Source organism: Rhinopithecus bieti, unplaced genomic scaffold, assembly GCF_001698545.2.
Source record: "Rhinopithecus bieti isolate Rb0 unplaced genomic scaffold, ASM169854v2 scaffold_6946, whole genome shotgun sequence".
Lineage (NCBI taxonomy): Eukaryota > Metazoa > Chordata > Mammalia > Primates > Cercopithecidae > Rhinopithecus > Rhinopithecus bieti.
This window is the reverse complement of record NW_016805697.1, coordinates 1,600,129-1,614,210: the sequence shown is the minus strand read 5'-3', so window position 1 is coordinate 1,614,210 and position 14,082 is coordinate 1,600,129. Positions and strand designations below refer to the sequence as shown.

Sequence of the window (14,082 nt, the reverse complement as noted above, 5' to 3'; positions counted from 1 at the left end):
AGGAATGAGGAATGTCTGTCAGGCTGATTGATGTTTTCATTTACATTGAAGTCCACTTTTTTTCCCCATCAAAACACTAGTTTGGGTGGTTAAAAAAAATCAAACCGGTATGTGAGGGAAAGTGGATGTAGGCACGTCTTTGCCAGCACCTGCTCTGCAGCATAATTTTCACAGGCCCCAACACTGTGTCACTGACAAACAGCAAATACCTTGTCATTAACTGAGATTTGTCCTGCTCAGTGCTGTTCCCCCTCGTCATTATATTAGTCCTTCAGCTGCCCCCAAATGACACTTCATAAAGCAGCCACACTCAAGGCAAGTGTTGGATTGCAGGTTTACAGTTCTCATCTTGGCCCTATCAGATGGAGTTTTGTAAGTGCCGAGACCCACAAGATGTAGAAACGCTGTAGGGTCTTGGGACTCACTTTGGTCTGGGCAGGGGTCTGAAGGCGTGTTTTGCATTCTTTTCATGAATAACCCCCATTCCCCCCTCCGCCGCCAGCGGGTTGGAGGCCGCGGCTCCCTGTGCCATCAGCCTTGGATGTGCGGGAGGAAGGGGCTCTCATCAGTTCAGCATTTTCACTGTCAGGCTCCTGAGCTGTGCCCCTCTCCCAGGACATCCATACCCCAGCCCACAGGACAGTGAGATCAGCAAATCACCTAGAAGGCTGGGGACAAAGGTGGGAGAGGAGATTGTGAAATCCCTTGCACCTGCCAGCAGGTTCCAATTTGGGGGCAGGGAGATTGCTCGTGGAAGCGAGGGCCCTCTTCCCACTGCCGGGATCTGTACTCCAGTCATGTCTTTGTTAAGCCACACGATGTGCTGAGTATTAGCGGGTGCTGCTTTGCTTAGGGAAATGCAAACGCAACACCGCAGAAAAACAAAACCCTCATGCCTGTGCAAGGAGGTAGCTATGAAGATGATCATGAGGAGTGTGGATGTGTGCAGTATCAACCACACAGGTGCTTAGGGATTGAAGGCAAATTAGGAAAGCGTGCACTGAAGAAGAAATCTGTGAGTAAGCACAAAGGAAGTTAGTTGGTAGAGGGGAAGAGCGTTTCAGGAAGGAGAAGGGCAAATCTCACAGCCCAGAGTGGAAATGAAATGAGCAGAGCCCTGTCAGAGACCACAGTCATGCAGGTGCCTGGGGTCCTTCCTATGCATGCTCAAACTCTTGCTCAAATGTTACTCTGCGGAGAGGGCTCCAGACACCATACTTAAAATTGGCATCTACCTCATCCGCTACGTGCCCTTCGCCCAGTGCTTGCCTTGTTTTACCATAGCATTCATCACCTTCTATCGTATGAAGACATCCTCCCACTGGAATACAAGTTCCAGAAGGGCAGAGATAGATTTTTGTCTGTTGTGTTCACCATTATAACTACTGCCTGCTACTTACACCTTGAATAAATGAATAAACAGGATGTAGCAAGAATGGAATGTGGTGATGTGGGCAGAATTCTGGGGTCGAAGGAGCTCCAGCTGAGCGGTAGAAAACCTGAGCCCTAAAGCCGGGCTGGCAGTGTATAAACTTGGGGCAGGAGGAGTAGGAGAGAGGAGTGGAGTTCCTTGGGTCTTCACGATGAGATGGATATTAGCCAAGGTGACAGCCAGCGCCCCTCCTGGCCTCAAGATTCTGAGCGCCAACATGGTCAGAAGGTGCGGGAGCAGCTGGAGAATCACTGTGGATTCCTGAACCACGGGGTCAAAGAGGTATTGGTAAAGAAAAAAAAATATATTATTTTTTGCCAGTGTATTCCAGAGAATCGCTGTGGATTCCTGAACCACGGGGTCAAAGAGGTATTGGTAAAGAAGAAAACATTATTTTTTGCCAGTGTATTTTTTTTAGAGGGAGGCTAAGAGGCTAGAGGTAAGTAAAATTTTTTTTTTTTTTTTTTTTTTGAGACGGAGTCTCACTCTGTCGCCCGGGCTGGAGTGCAGTGGCCAGATCTTGGCTCACTGCAAGCTCCGCCTCCTGGGTTAACGCCATTCTCCTGCCTCAGCCTCCCTAGTAGCTGGGATTACAGGCGCCTGCTACCTCGCCCAGCTAGTTTTTTTGTATTTTTTAGTAGAGACGGGGTTTCACCGGGTTAGCCAGGATGGTCTCGATCTCCTGACCTCGTGATCCGCCCGTCTCGGCCTCCCAAAGTGCTGGGATTACAGGCTTGAGCCACCGTGCCTGGCCGAGTAAATTTTTTAATCACCATCTGATCAGCACTACTTTCACCTTATTCCTTGCCTCTATCTAACCTTGCCCAGCTTGTGCAAGCTTGAGCCACAAGCAGTTTTTTGGCTCTGTAGATGAAGGAGCCATTGAAGACTAGCTTTTGGGGTTCCCATTTCAAGCATACTAGAACTTCAAAAGAAAACCATGAGACACCCAATTTTTTGGTTTCAGGCTTAAGCTGATCAAGGCCCCTGCATATCCCATAGTTTGCTTTGAAATTATAAAGGTACCTTCTTCCTCTGGCCCACCTCCCTCCAAAAACTCCCTCAGCATTGGGGGATATCCCCCTGAAGGGCTAACGTTGCCTTACCAGCCAAAACCCCAAGACACTCTTGATCTCTCCTAGAGAGAATGAGCATTTATTTAGGGCAGAATTAACTCGCTGCTTAAGTGTGTCACCACAGAATAATAAAGGAGAAATTATAGCCGACAGAAACATCAGGCCTGTAATAGTTAACCCACTGGAGACTACATTTTATTGCTCATTTCGAAGAAAGGCTTATCTATCAACATGTGAAAGGATGTTTCTGTACCCCTTTATTTTGACAGAATACTTCTTCAAGTCTAACTGGTCCGTTTTCTAGATTATCTTGTTGGACATCCTTTATCTTGCTTTGTTTTGTTTTTCACTTCTGGAGATGAATAAACTTGGAGAAGCAACACGCAAAAGATTTGGGTTCAACTCCCAGCTCAGCTACTCAGTGGCTTGAGTACTCACCCTCTTTGAACTCCCCACTTTCCTAAAATCTATAAAATTACTGTCAGAATTCTACTCTGCAGGGTTGTTAAAGACATTGTAAGTAACAAGGAGAGGGTTCCTGGCCCATATCAGGTCCTCAGTAATAGCCATCATCCTCAGCAATTCCTCTTCACATTCACAGCAATAGCAAACTCTCACCCACTCAAGAAATGTCTCATGGCCTTCCTCAGTTACCTGTCAGAGTCAGTATCAGGCTCAACTCTACAACAGATTGATGACCCAAGCTAGAGCTGCATTTTCATGAGTCCTTTTAATGAAAAGATTCAGCACTTAATCCCAGAAGGACATTGTATGGTAGTGCCAGATAATGAAGTAGTCAGGCTGCTGAAATGTTGACAGTTCACTCTGTGCCCATAGCATAAAATGAATAGGAATAGAGCCAAGAGGAAGGGGCCAGCTAGGAGAGATGACTGTAAGAGAGGTGATGGTTGAGCTCCCCAGTGAGCAAGGATTCCTCTCCTTGGAATTGAAAGCATTTGTGGACAGTTCATCTAATAAAGGATTTCTTATAAAAACCACAAAGAGAAAATAATGGCGTTCTTTTGAGCCACTATATATTCTGGCAGACACTGTATACTCTGAGTGAGACCGTTACATCTGGTTTTTGCCTACAACAATTCTTTTTTAGTAGGCAGGGTATAAATTATAAATTTTAAATAAATAATGCATAATCTTAAAAAAAAACCCAATAAAACCAAACCAGAACTGACTGCCTTTTCTTTTTATACACATGAAAAAATTTCAGTGAAAACAAACTATACCCTTGGTAAATGCACAGAATTTGAATGCAAGTTCAGAATGAACGCCGAAGAGTTCATGCTGTCATAAAACTCTCTTCTAAGTAACTTTTCTGGTTTGAACACATCTTTATGAATACAGAGCTGCTGTGACGCTTCACTTATTTTGCACAGAAAGTGATTTCATTTCCAATTCTTGCCTTGCTTCCGTTTTCATGGCTATCCACATCGTTAGGAAACTTGGCATAGTAAGGTGTCCAGGGCTGGGATTTGTATTTGGGGAACTAAATTACTCACTAATAAAATTTCTTTACTAACTAATTCCATATTTCATCATTTAGTAAGTGGCCTTTATTGTAAGGAAAAGCTAGTTATTTCAGTGGATAAAGTGTTTTATGTATTTAACTTTGGTTCCAGTGATATTGCGTAACAACTAACCAGGTTGTTAACTCTTATTGTTTTGTTGCTTTTGAGGGCATTTTAATTATAGGAATTTATTTGAGTCATCCGTTTTACTGTTAGAGCCAAATCATTCTTATGGGTTTATGGGAATCTATACCACCAGGCAGTAGATTAATAACTATAAAAAAACCACATGAAAAGGTCACTGCAAATCTCAGATCAAAACTCGTGGTTTTCTGGATTTTGCAATTGACCCTTTTTAAAGCTTCTCTTTGGTAACATGATCTTTATGGCAACACCACTGAGCTATAAGACACTTGTGATCATGAAAAGAGCCCAGAAGTGCCCCCACACTCACCCACAATGCCAGCCTCCGCCTACCAAGGAAGGGGATGGATCTGCAATGTATCCAGTTTAACACACAAGCCCACCTTCAGTGATACACATGGCAAAAAAATATGAGAGTGAAGGAGACTCTTTTTTTTCTACAAAAAGATCGGAAAAACAGACTGGATTGAGACTGGACCACAGCACTTGGGAGGGCTCTTTATGGAGAACCACAGCAGAAAGGAATTCTCTTTGCTGGTGAATTCTTCTGGCCCTTTGCACTGTCATTCCTGGAGTGTTTCAGTTATTCCCCAACCAGCAAACGGCTCACTGATCCGCAGCCCCCATTCCCCCACTGCCAGCTTCCTACTTGAAATGTGTTGTTGGAACCAGGGCAGCCCAGGGGACTTTGAGTTTGGGCACTGGGGACCAAATTGTCAGCCTATTCTGAACTTCCATGGAATACTCAAGGAGTTAACCAGAGCGATTTTGGCTTCACTGGGCCCCCACACTTTTTTGTATAACAAAGACTTGGACACTGGAAAATACATTCAAAACATGAGCCAAGAGTGGAGTTCAGCAGGAGATAGTTCAAGAGGGAGAAGCAGCGGAAAGGCATGCACCCTTCTTGCCTGCAGGCCACTGAATTTCAAATGTGCTATTGGGGCCAGGTTCTTTGGGACGCTGGATCTCTTAATGGTGAGGGGCAGCACTGCTTCACTTCCTGAACTGGAATCTGTCATCTGCAGCACTCTGTATACCAGTCCCCAGCCCTTCCTTCCCTGACCACCCCCACCTCCCATGGGAACCAAGTCCCCAGGCTCTGGAAAGTAATGCTAAGAAAACAAACACTACAAAGGCTGGTAACAGGGGGATATCTCTCTTGAATGTTATTTTGTAACCATCTAGGTTCAAGGAGGAGGGGGTGCCCCAGCTACAGGAGCCAGCAGGGTCCCTTTGTAGTAGGCATCCGTGTGTTTGGCCAGATGTCCTCCCAGCGGAGGGCAGAGAGGAAGATAAAACAGAACTCTTATTAAAAAGAAGTCAGGGGAGGGGGAAAACAAGACAGAGAAAGTGTGTCAAGTGGAAAGGGAGGCCAGGCAGTGCCATCTGATATTGATTAAATGCTGATAGAGTCAGCAGTGAGAAATGCACACAGTGAGGAAGTGCCCCAGCTCTTCAGAATGTGAACCAGTGACAGCTGTCTAGGAGTGGATCTGCACGAATACCACATGCACAAGATGCCTGGCGGCCACAGGGCTAGCCTCATAGGGAAGGATGGGAGGGCAAGATGAGTGTGCTGGAGTCAGGACATGTGGCTTCTGATCCTGCTTCCTCTCTCTGGGTCTCTCTTTTCCCATCAATGACACAATGACGCTTGACCTGCACAACCTTCTAGCTCCCAGATTGTGTCATCTACCATAATGTCTGCTCTAACCAAATCCTCTGCGGCTCCACTAAGGTGGAAGGTAAGAAATCATCCTGAAGAGGCATAAGAAGTTCACCCAGCATGGTCCAAAAATCGCAAAGGAATAAATGCCGCCCATCAGCCATGGGAGTGCCACCCAGTCCTTCAGTGGGAGGTCAGGCCAGCACCCCGTGTCTGTCACCCTTCTGTGCTTTACAGTTGCTACCAAAGCAAGTTCATGGTTTCTCAGCATGGAATGTGGTGTGTCTGTGGGTCTACCTATACGTTCCTTTCTCTAAATTTCAAAAGTATTTTTACTCTTATTGGATGTAAAGAGTCTTTTTTCATTTTATACCATCCGATTACAGAGAGCTTACGCACTGGTGTGCGGGGGGGGCGGGTGGTGGGGGAGTGTGGGTGGATGTGTGCATGCGCACATCCTTTAGTTACGAGTTGCCTTCTTGAAAGTTTGTTGTTCTGTCTGTTTCCTTTTTAGCAAATGTCATGAGGACAGTGGTATTTTAATAAAGGGTGAGGCTAGATTCCAGTAGGAATGGAAGAGGAAGCTTCCACTGAGATCAAAAGATCTCACACTAGGGTGGTGGCAGGGGAAATGGAGAGGAAAAGATGGGTATAGAGAAGGACCATGGCCTAGTGGAGAGATTGTGGCATCTGGAGTCCAACACAGGTTGGAGTCCTGGTCAGTTCAGCTCTCACTACGATGCCCCCTTGCAGTCCTTTTATGGATTAGAGATGCTGTGTGTAAGGGACCTAGCTCAGAACCTGGCACACTGTAGGCAGTAACTGAACATCAGTAAGCTGTAGATGATGATGATCATGATGAAAAATAGCCCACTGGAGGATTAACAAGACCTGGTGACTGAATTGGAGAATAAGTACAAGAGAAGAAATGATGGTGTCTTTGAGTTTAACCACCTGAGGAATTGGGGTAGTAATAGTAGTTAAGTTGAGTACTATAAGAAAAGTTGGGTGGAAGTTGGAGATCTGGTTTGGCAGGGCTAGAAATGAAGTCAGTTTTAGACATAAGAGATGGTGCTGAGACATACAGGTGGCTATAAGGAAGTAAGACAGAAAGGAAACGGAGGGGGGAAATGGAAAAATTATAATAAAGAAGTTGATTTACTCTAGGTTTGTTTGATCAGTGAGTGTAATTTTACAGCTTCACCTTCAAGGGATTGGTTAACCAAAGGTCAGTTCATCATGACCAGCTTCTAAACTAAACCCTTGTTACTTGAAGTGTGGTCCTCAGACCAGTTGTCACCTAGACCTCGCAGAAATGCAGAATCTTAGCTCCTTCCTCAGACCCACTGAATTGGAACCTGCATTTCAACAATGTAATGTGTAAGCACTTTAAAGTTTGAGAAACATTGTTCTGAAGTGTGGTCCCCAGACCACAGCATCATCAGCATCAGCATCACCTGGGAACTTCTTAGAAATCCAAATTCTTGGTCAGGCATGGTGGCTCATGCCTGTAATCCCAGCACTTTGGGAGGCCGAGGCAGCGAGGCAGGTGGATCACTTGAGGTCAGGAGTTTGTGACCAGCCTGGCCAACATGGTGAAACCCTGTTTCTACTAAAAATACAAAAAGTAGCCAGGCATGGTGGCGGGCACCTGTAATCCCAGCTACTCGGGAGGCTGAGGCAGGAGAATCACTTGAACCCTGGAGGCAGAGGTTGCAGCGAGCCAAGATCGTGCCACTGCACTCCAGCAGAGCAAAACTCCATCTCAAAAAAAAAAAAAAAAAAGAAATCCACATTCTCAGTTCCCTTCTCAGACCTCCTGAATTAGAATTAGAAACAGTGTGTTTTAATGAGTGCTTCAAGTGATTCTGATGCACCCCAAAGTTTGAGAAGCACTGCTCTAAGTCATGAAATTGACAGATGCACCTCCTCCGTTTGTGTCTACAGCCAGAGAGAGGTGCTGAACACCAGAGGGATTGGTTGAACCCTGAAAGCTAAATTTAAGTCATTGTTATATGCTGTTTCTCTCATCATTTTGCATTAAACACAGCTGAAGAGCTCTTTTCACTGAAGAAGGGCACTATGCGTAAAATTACAAACCAAAGGAGAGAAACTTCGACTGTGGCTTAATCCTCATGACTTACGCATCAAAAGTTATTGAGCACAGTTATAGGAGATCAGTCCTCTTTATGTGCTGTTGCTCCTGGGGAACGCTATTAGTAAGACACACATAGGAAACAGGGAATCTCCTGATATTCCTTACAATGTGATTTTTACATTAAAACATCCACAGTCTTTGTCTTGTGTGTCTTTCTAATCTATCAGATGGAAATTCTCGTTTTAAAGGTTAGTTTCTGGAGTCACTTGCAGCAGTGATGCTGGTTTACTGCTCAGACAAGAACGTTTTCAAAACTTGAACTTTTAGCAGTAAAATTTACCTCCTCTCATCAAAAGTGTCTGGTTTTTCTATTTGTTCTACAGTCATTATTCAAATCACTATGATAACATATAAGGGTCAGTGTCTGTTTCTTGTATACATGTAATATGCAAAATAGGTTATAATACATTACAACCCGTGGCATGCTGGTAAACTAGTTGTTTGCGGCCAGGGAATGGGGGTCATCCTAATTTGTAGTGTTTGCCAATTTCTGCGGTGTAAATGCTCCCTGCAAGGCGGATTTCAAGCTACCAACAGTTTCACAACCAGCTCTCAAAATTCTTACAAATTTAACAATTGGCTCTTACAAGCCAGTAGAACCAACTTCAGCATGCCACTGAACCAAACATCAAGGGACCAATCAATAGGATTTTTTTGTTGTATTTGAATTGCTGTAGGTCTAATAATGTCTGAAATAAGTAAATTTGAGTGTTTAAATATTTTGTCATATAGAGATTTTTACTGAACTTATCCTTGTAATTATCATAATGGAATTTGATTTGAAACTACAGTCATGTGCCACATAACATTTCAGTCAACAATGGACTGCATAGATGATGGCAGTCCCATAGGATTATAAAACTATTTTTATTGTACCTTTTCTATATTTAGATACACAAATACTTACCATTGTGTTAGAGTGGCCTGTCAGTAGAGTAACATGCTGTACAGGTTTGAGCCTAGGTGCAACAGGCCATACCATGTAGCCTAGGTGTGTAGTAGTCTATATCAGCGGTCCCCAACCCCCAGGGCCATGGACCAGTTACCTGTTAGGAACTGGGCTGCATAGCAGGAGGTGAGCAGCGGGCAAGTGAGCGAAGCATCATCTGTATTTACATCCGTTTCCCGTCACTTGCATGACCACCCGAGCTCCGCCTCCTGTCAGATCAGCGGCGGCATTAGATTCTCATAGAAGCGTAAATCCTGTTGTGAACTGTGCATGCGAGGGATCTAGGTTGTGCCCTCCTTATAAGAATCTGATGGCTGTGATCTGTCACTGTCTCCCATCACCCCCATATGGGACCATCTGTTGGCAGGAAAACAAGCTCAGGGCTCCCACTGTTTCTACATTATGGTGAGTTGTATAATATTTTCATTATATATTACAATATAATAATAATAGAAATAAAGTACACAATAAATGGAATGCATTTGAATCATCTCAAAACCATCCCTACCCCTACTGTGGTCCATGGAAAAATTGGGGAAGAAGATGGGACCACTGGTCTGTACCATCTAGGTTTGTGTAAGTATACTCTAGGACAGTGGTCCCCAACCTTTTCGGAACCAGGGACCAGTTTCATGGAAGATAATTTTTCCATGGATGGACAGGGGGCGGGAGATGGTTTCAGGATGAAATTGTTCCACCTCAGATCATCAGGCATTAGTCAGATTCTCATAAGGAGCACGCACCCTAGATCCCTCGCATGTGCAGTTCACAATAGGGTTCGCGCTCCTGAGAGAATCTAGTGCTGCCGCAGATCTGACAGGAGGCGGAGCTCAGGTGGTCACGCTGGCTCACCTGCCACTCAACTCCTGCTGTGCAGCCAGTTCCTAACAGGCCACCAGACTGGTACCAGTCCATGGCCTGGGAATTAGGGACCCCTGCTCTAGGATGTTCACACAGTGATGAAATTGCCTAATGATGCCATTCTCAGACTGTATTCCCATTAAATGATGCATGACTGTATTCTGTGAAACAAAGTTATGTGCAATTATTTTAAAGTCATATTAAATACAGCTATAACAATAGAATGGTAATATTAAAGTACTTATGTTGCTCAAGGCAGTGTGTTTACTGTCACAATAGTTCTCATAGCATAGTAAGGCATATGTAAAAATTATTCCTAGTCCCAGTATTTGAACCAAAATGCAAAAGATATATTTTTAAATGACATCTTTGCTTACTGTTATTAAAATTTGACTTCTCTTACAGGTATTCAGGAAGGAACACAATGTACCAAATGTAAAAATAACTGGGCACTGAAGTTCTCTATCATATTATTATACATTTTGTGTGCCTTGCTAACAATCACAGTAGCCATTTTGGGATATAAAGGTAAGTGTGCTCTCTTTTTTTTCTTCCAAATAACAAGTGTTCCTTCATTAAGTTAAGCATGAGAAAATTCACATTTGCAAGTATGAAGTATTTCATTCCTGCAACTCAGACGCAAAATAGCAGCAACATGATAAACTTCATCTCTGTATCTTGAACTTACAGCTATGAGATCTGAAAGGGGGGACATAATAATTCCTTTTGACTCATTTCAGCAACAATCAGGGTCCTCTCTGAGAGTTAATAATGTTTTTTTTTCTCCCTTGTTGCTTTTTCCTACCTATTTCTAGCTACTCCTTCTTCCTCTATTTTTTTTTTCATCTTATCTCTTGGAGGCTTTATGGAAACCCTGGTGTCAGCACACAGGAAAACTATATTGACAGAGAATAAGCAAAACACAAGATCTCCGGAGATACAACATGCTTCACCCAGGGGCTGGCCAACTAATTCCCTTTTTTCTCTTCAGCACATTCACTGTGGTCACTGTTGTTTATATAGCTCTATAAAAATACTGCACTGTAGAAATTAAGCACAGAGGCAGCACTCCCACCTCAACCCACTTTATAGGATGTTGGGCCTAAACATATCTGGTTTAGGGTAAGGGCAGGATTTTTGCCTGAATCCTCCAGACTTGCAGACACAGTAAGTTCCCCACGCACCTTTCAGAGACCATGGTCATAGGTAGAAGGTGTCGTGATTCAGAATTGCAAAACTACATAAGCCCTTTTCTAGAAAACAGCCAGGCGAACCTTCCTGTCAAAAACACGAGAGGCAAACACGGCCATTTGGTTTCAGAACAGAGGCCGACGTAGAGTCGTGGATCATCAGGTCTTCCTTCTGCTCTGTGGCCCGCAGACTGACCTAGGAAAAGAAAGATTCCAAGTGAATTCCCTCCAACTGGTCATTCCTCCCACCTCTCTCCCAGCATGTAGCAGTTTCCTGAGAAAGCACAGTGTGTATTGGAATGAGATGGGTGTCAGGGCCAGACAGTCCAGGTTCAAGCCTTGATCCTACCATTTGTAATACAATTGTGAATGTTCAGTAAGTCAGTAAGTGCTTGCTAGTGTGCCAGGGGCCATGCTGAGTCTTCCACATGGCTCCATACCCAGGTATGAATCATACCCTCTTAGAGTTTCTGATTTCTTATCTGTAAAATGGCAATAATAATGCTACTTGTCAAGATGATTGGGATGAGCAAAGATGATGTAATTGAAGTATCTGTCCTGTGGCTGGTCCCAGGAAATCATATCTGTGTCTCTGTTCCTTGCTTCTTCCTAACCACATTACACAGATCTAGCCATTAGAATGGCAAAACCTGTTAAAAATCCTCAGTATAGTTGAGGCTTTTAGTCCCATCTCTAAGGCCATATACATGGAAAATAATGTGCATCACTGGGTGTGTTGACTGATTAGTTTGGGCAATGGAAATCTGGAAAATTGCCAGGTCATTCTATCCATTTGTGATGAGTTAGACCATGATCTAATCCCGAGCATCTTAAGTTTTTAGATGAAGCAGCAAACAGAGTAAGTGATTAAGGAAGGCTATTAAATCATGATTAGCCCTGGGCCGAGAGGGGAGTGGGAACCTGGTGAGAGAAAGGAGGGTTTTCTATGTCCCAGGTAATCCGAACTCTCTCTCTTCCTGTCGTTTAGATTATTTAGGTCATTACTCACTTCTCCATGACTTTTCCTAGTGAGCCAAGATAAAGGAGAAGTTTGAAATCAAACAGCCATTTAATAAGTATCTTTAAGTCTCAGTACTATGTAATCACATTTACTGCTAAAAGAGAGACGAGAGTGGTTTGGCAAATATATTAACATTTTGTAATTTTTACCTCTGCTAGGAAATAAAGTCTAGGACATTTATGCATTCAGAATTATACAAAAAGAGTCAAAGAAGAGGCTTTTTTCCCCCCCTTTCTTTTTTTTCTGTTTGTTTGTTAAGGTACAGATATTTCCTCCCTTTTTATCCATGGAAAGCCCGTCCTGGCTCTGGCATGTTTTGTGTGTGCTGGTCCATTTGCCCACAGCACCTTTTCTCTGCTCTCCAGCTGAAGTGCCTCCCTCCTACCCTTCCTGTCTCGTGTAGACACATGGCAGCTCCCGAAAGCTGAATTAGGCCCCTTCCTGTTTGTTCCCATAGCACCTGGTATTTACTCTTAGCTCCTGTCACACTGTATCATTAGAGTCAATGGACTTGAGTGTGTCACCACCCAAACTACAAGTTTTCATGAAGACAAGAGACTACCTTTTATTTATTGTATCTCCCACCAGCACCTAGTCTCATGATATTTAACCAGTGCCTAGGAAAGTTCACTGGATGAATTAATGGGAGGATGGATGGATGGATGGATGGATGGGTGAATGGATGGATGGAGTGTGCATTAGGGCTGCCTTCCATGAAGGCAAACAATAGATGCTCAGGGACCTCTAGGCCAATCTGCTGGTACGGGATAGCTGCTCTAAAAGCCCTTCCTGGAAACCTAATGTTTTGGAGATTGGCTTGGCCTGCTCTGTGGGGGCAGTCTCACTAAGATGAAGGAAGAAGAGATAATGGGGAGCAAGTACAAGGGGAGACAGGGTGATGTCTTGCCCCTCTTTTCTTTCCTTTGGTGCCTCCCTCCTTCAGGCCTCTGCTGACAAAAAATAAATAAAATAATACAACGTGCACTTTTGCTTTCCAAACACACCATTAATGAACTAAAATGTTGATATTTTCCAGATGTGCTTTCTCTTTACTCACACAGTGACTCCTCTTTCTTGCCGGGAAGATTCTAGTGACCCAATGTTGTAAGAGGCAGAAAGATAAGACCCGGTTCTCCCTTCACACATTCCCCCTTTGAAGTCTAGAGAAACTCTCTCTGTTAAAAAAGAAAGGAAGAAAAGAATATTCAATGAAGGAAGCGCAATAAGGCATTCCTCTGAAGGAGAAATTGAAAGGAAAGGAGTAAAACTTTCATTTTCAGAGTTGGCAAAGGCAACTTCATACTGTTTTGCTCAAAATTGTTCTTTACTTCTTTCATGTTACTTCCGTAGCCACAAGTTAGAATACAATGAGCTTCCTTCAAGAGAATTTGCTGAAGAAGCCAGAGAGTCGCTTAGTCACCCAGACAGGGTTTGTGCAGTGGTCGTGGCTGTGAGGCACCTCAGCCACTTTGCAGAAAACATGTTCTTGGACAGTTAAGCTTGGTACATCCTCTGCCCTAGGCTTTTTATCATTAGTCAACAGAGCTTCCATAGCAGGAGTCATCTCTTAAGTTCAACGGGTCATGTTTCTTCCAGAATATTTCCTGAACGGGAAAATCCTACTCCATTATCCTTTCCAAGAGGCAGCCTTCTAAAGGTAATTAGGATAAAGAAATAAGACAGAAATCTGAATCTTTCTCTATAAGGATCTCCTTTAATTCAACATTCCTAGTCATTGGTAGTCTACTTTGCTGCTAAGCTGGGTCAGTGTAGAAATTTACAATTGGATTACTATTTAGGCTTTCAAAGTACACGTCAAATCACACTGGAGAGCGCTCTAGGATCCAGGATAACACCCTATAATCAGATTTTCTGTATTTCTGTAAGGAAACCTATAAAATGGTGTTCAAGGTAGAAATGCCGTCATTAAATTCCAGGGGAGTGTAACTGATGTTACTGGGAAGCTGCAGGTCCCGGAGAGAAGTATGTATCCCACAGTGCCATGATCAGTCTGGTACAAACACGTGTGAGCACCAGCTAGGAGCTCTGTGCTCTGTCC

The 14,082-nt window shown here is 43.7% G+C and overlaps 1 protein-coding gene across 1 annotated transcript in view; it reads left to right on the top strand.

Moving 5' to 3' along the window:
* Positions 1-14,082, top strand: part of COLEC12 (collectin subfamily member 12) — a 192,649-nt gene that overhangs the window by 140,482 nt on the left and 38,085 nt on the right. The window contains 1 exon segment of the mRNA XM_017873539.1: positions 10,218-10,340. Within this exon segment, the coding sequence (XP_017729028.1) occupies positions 10,218-10,340 (123 nt within the window).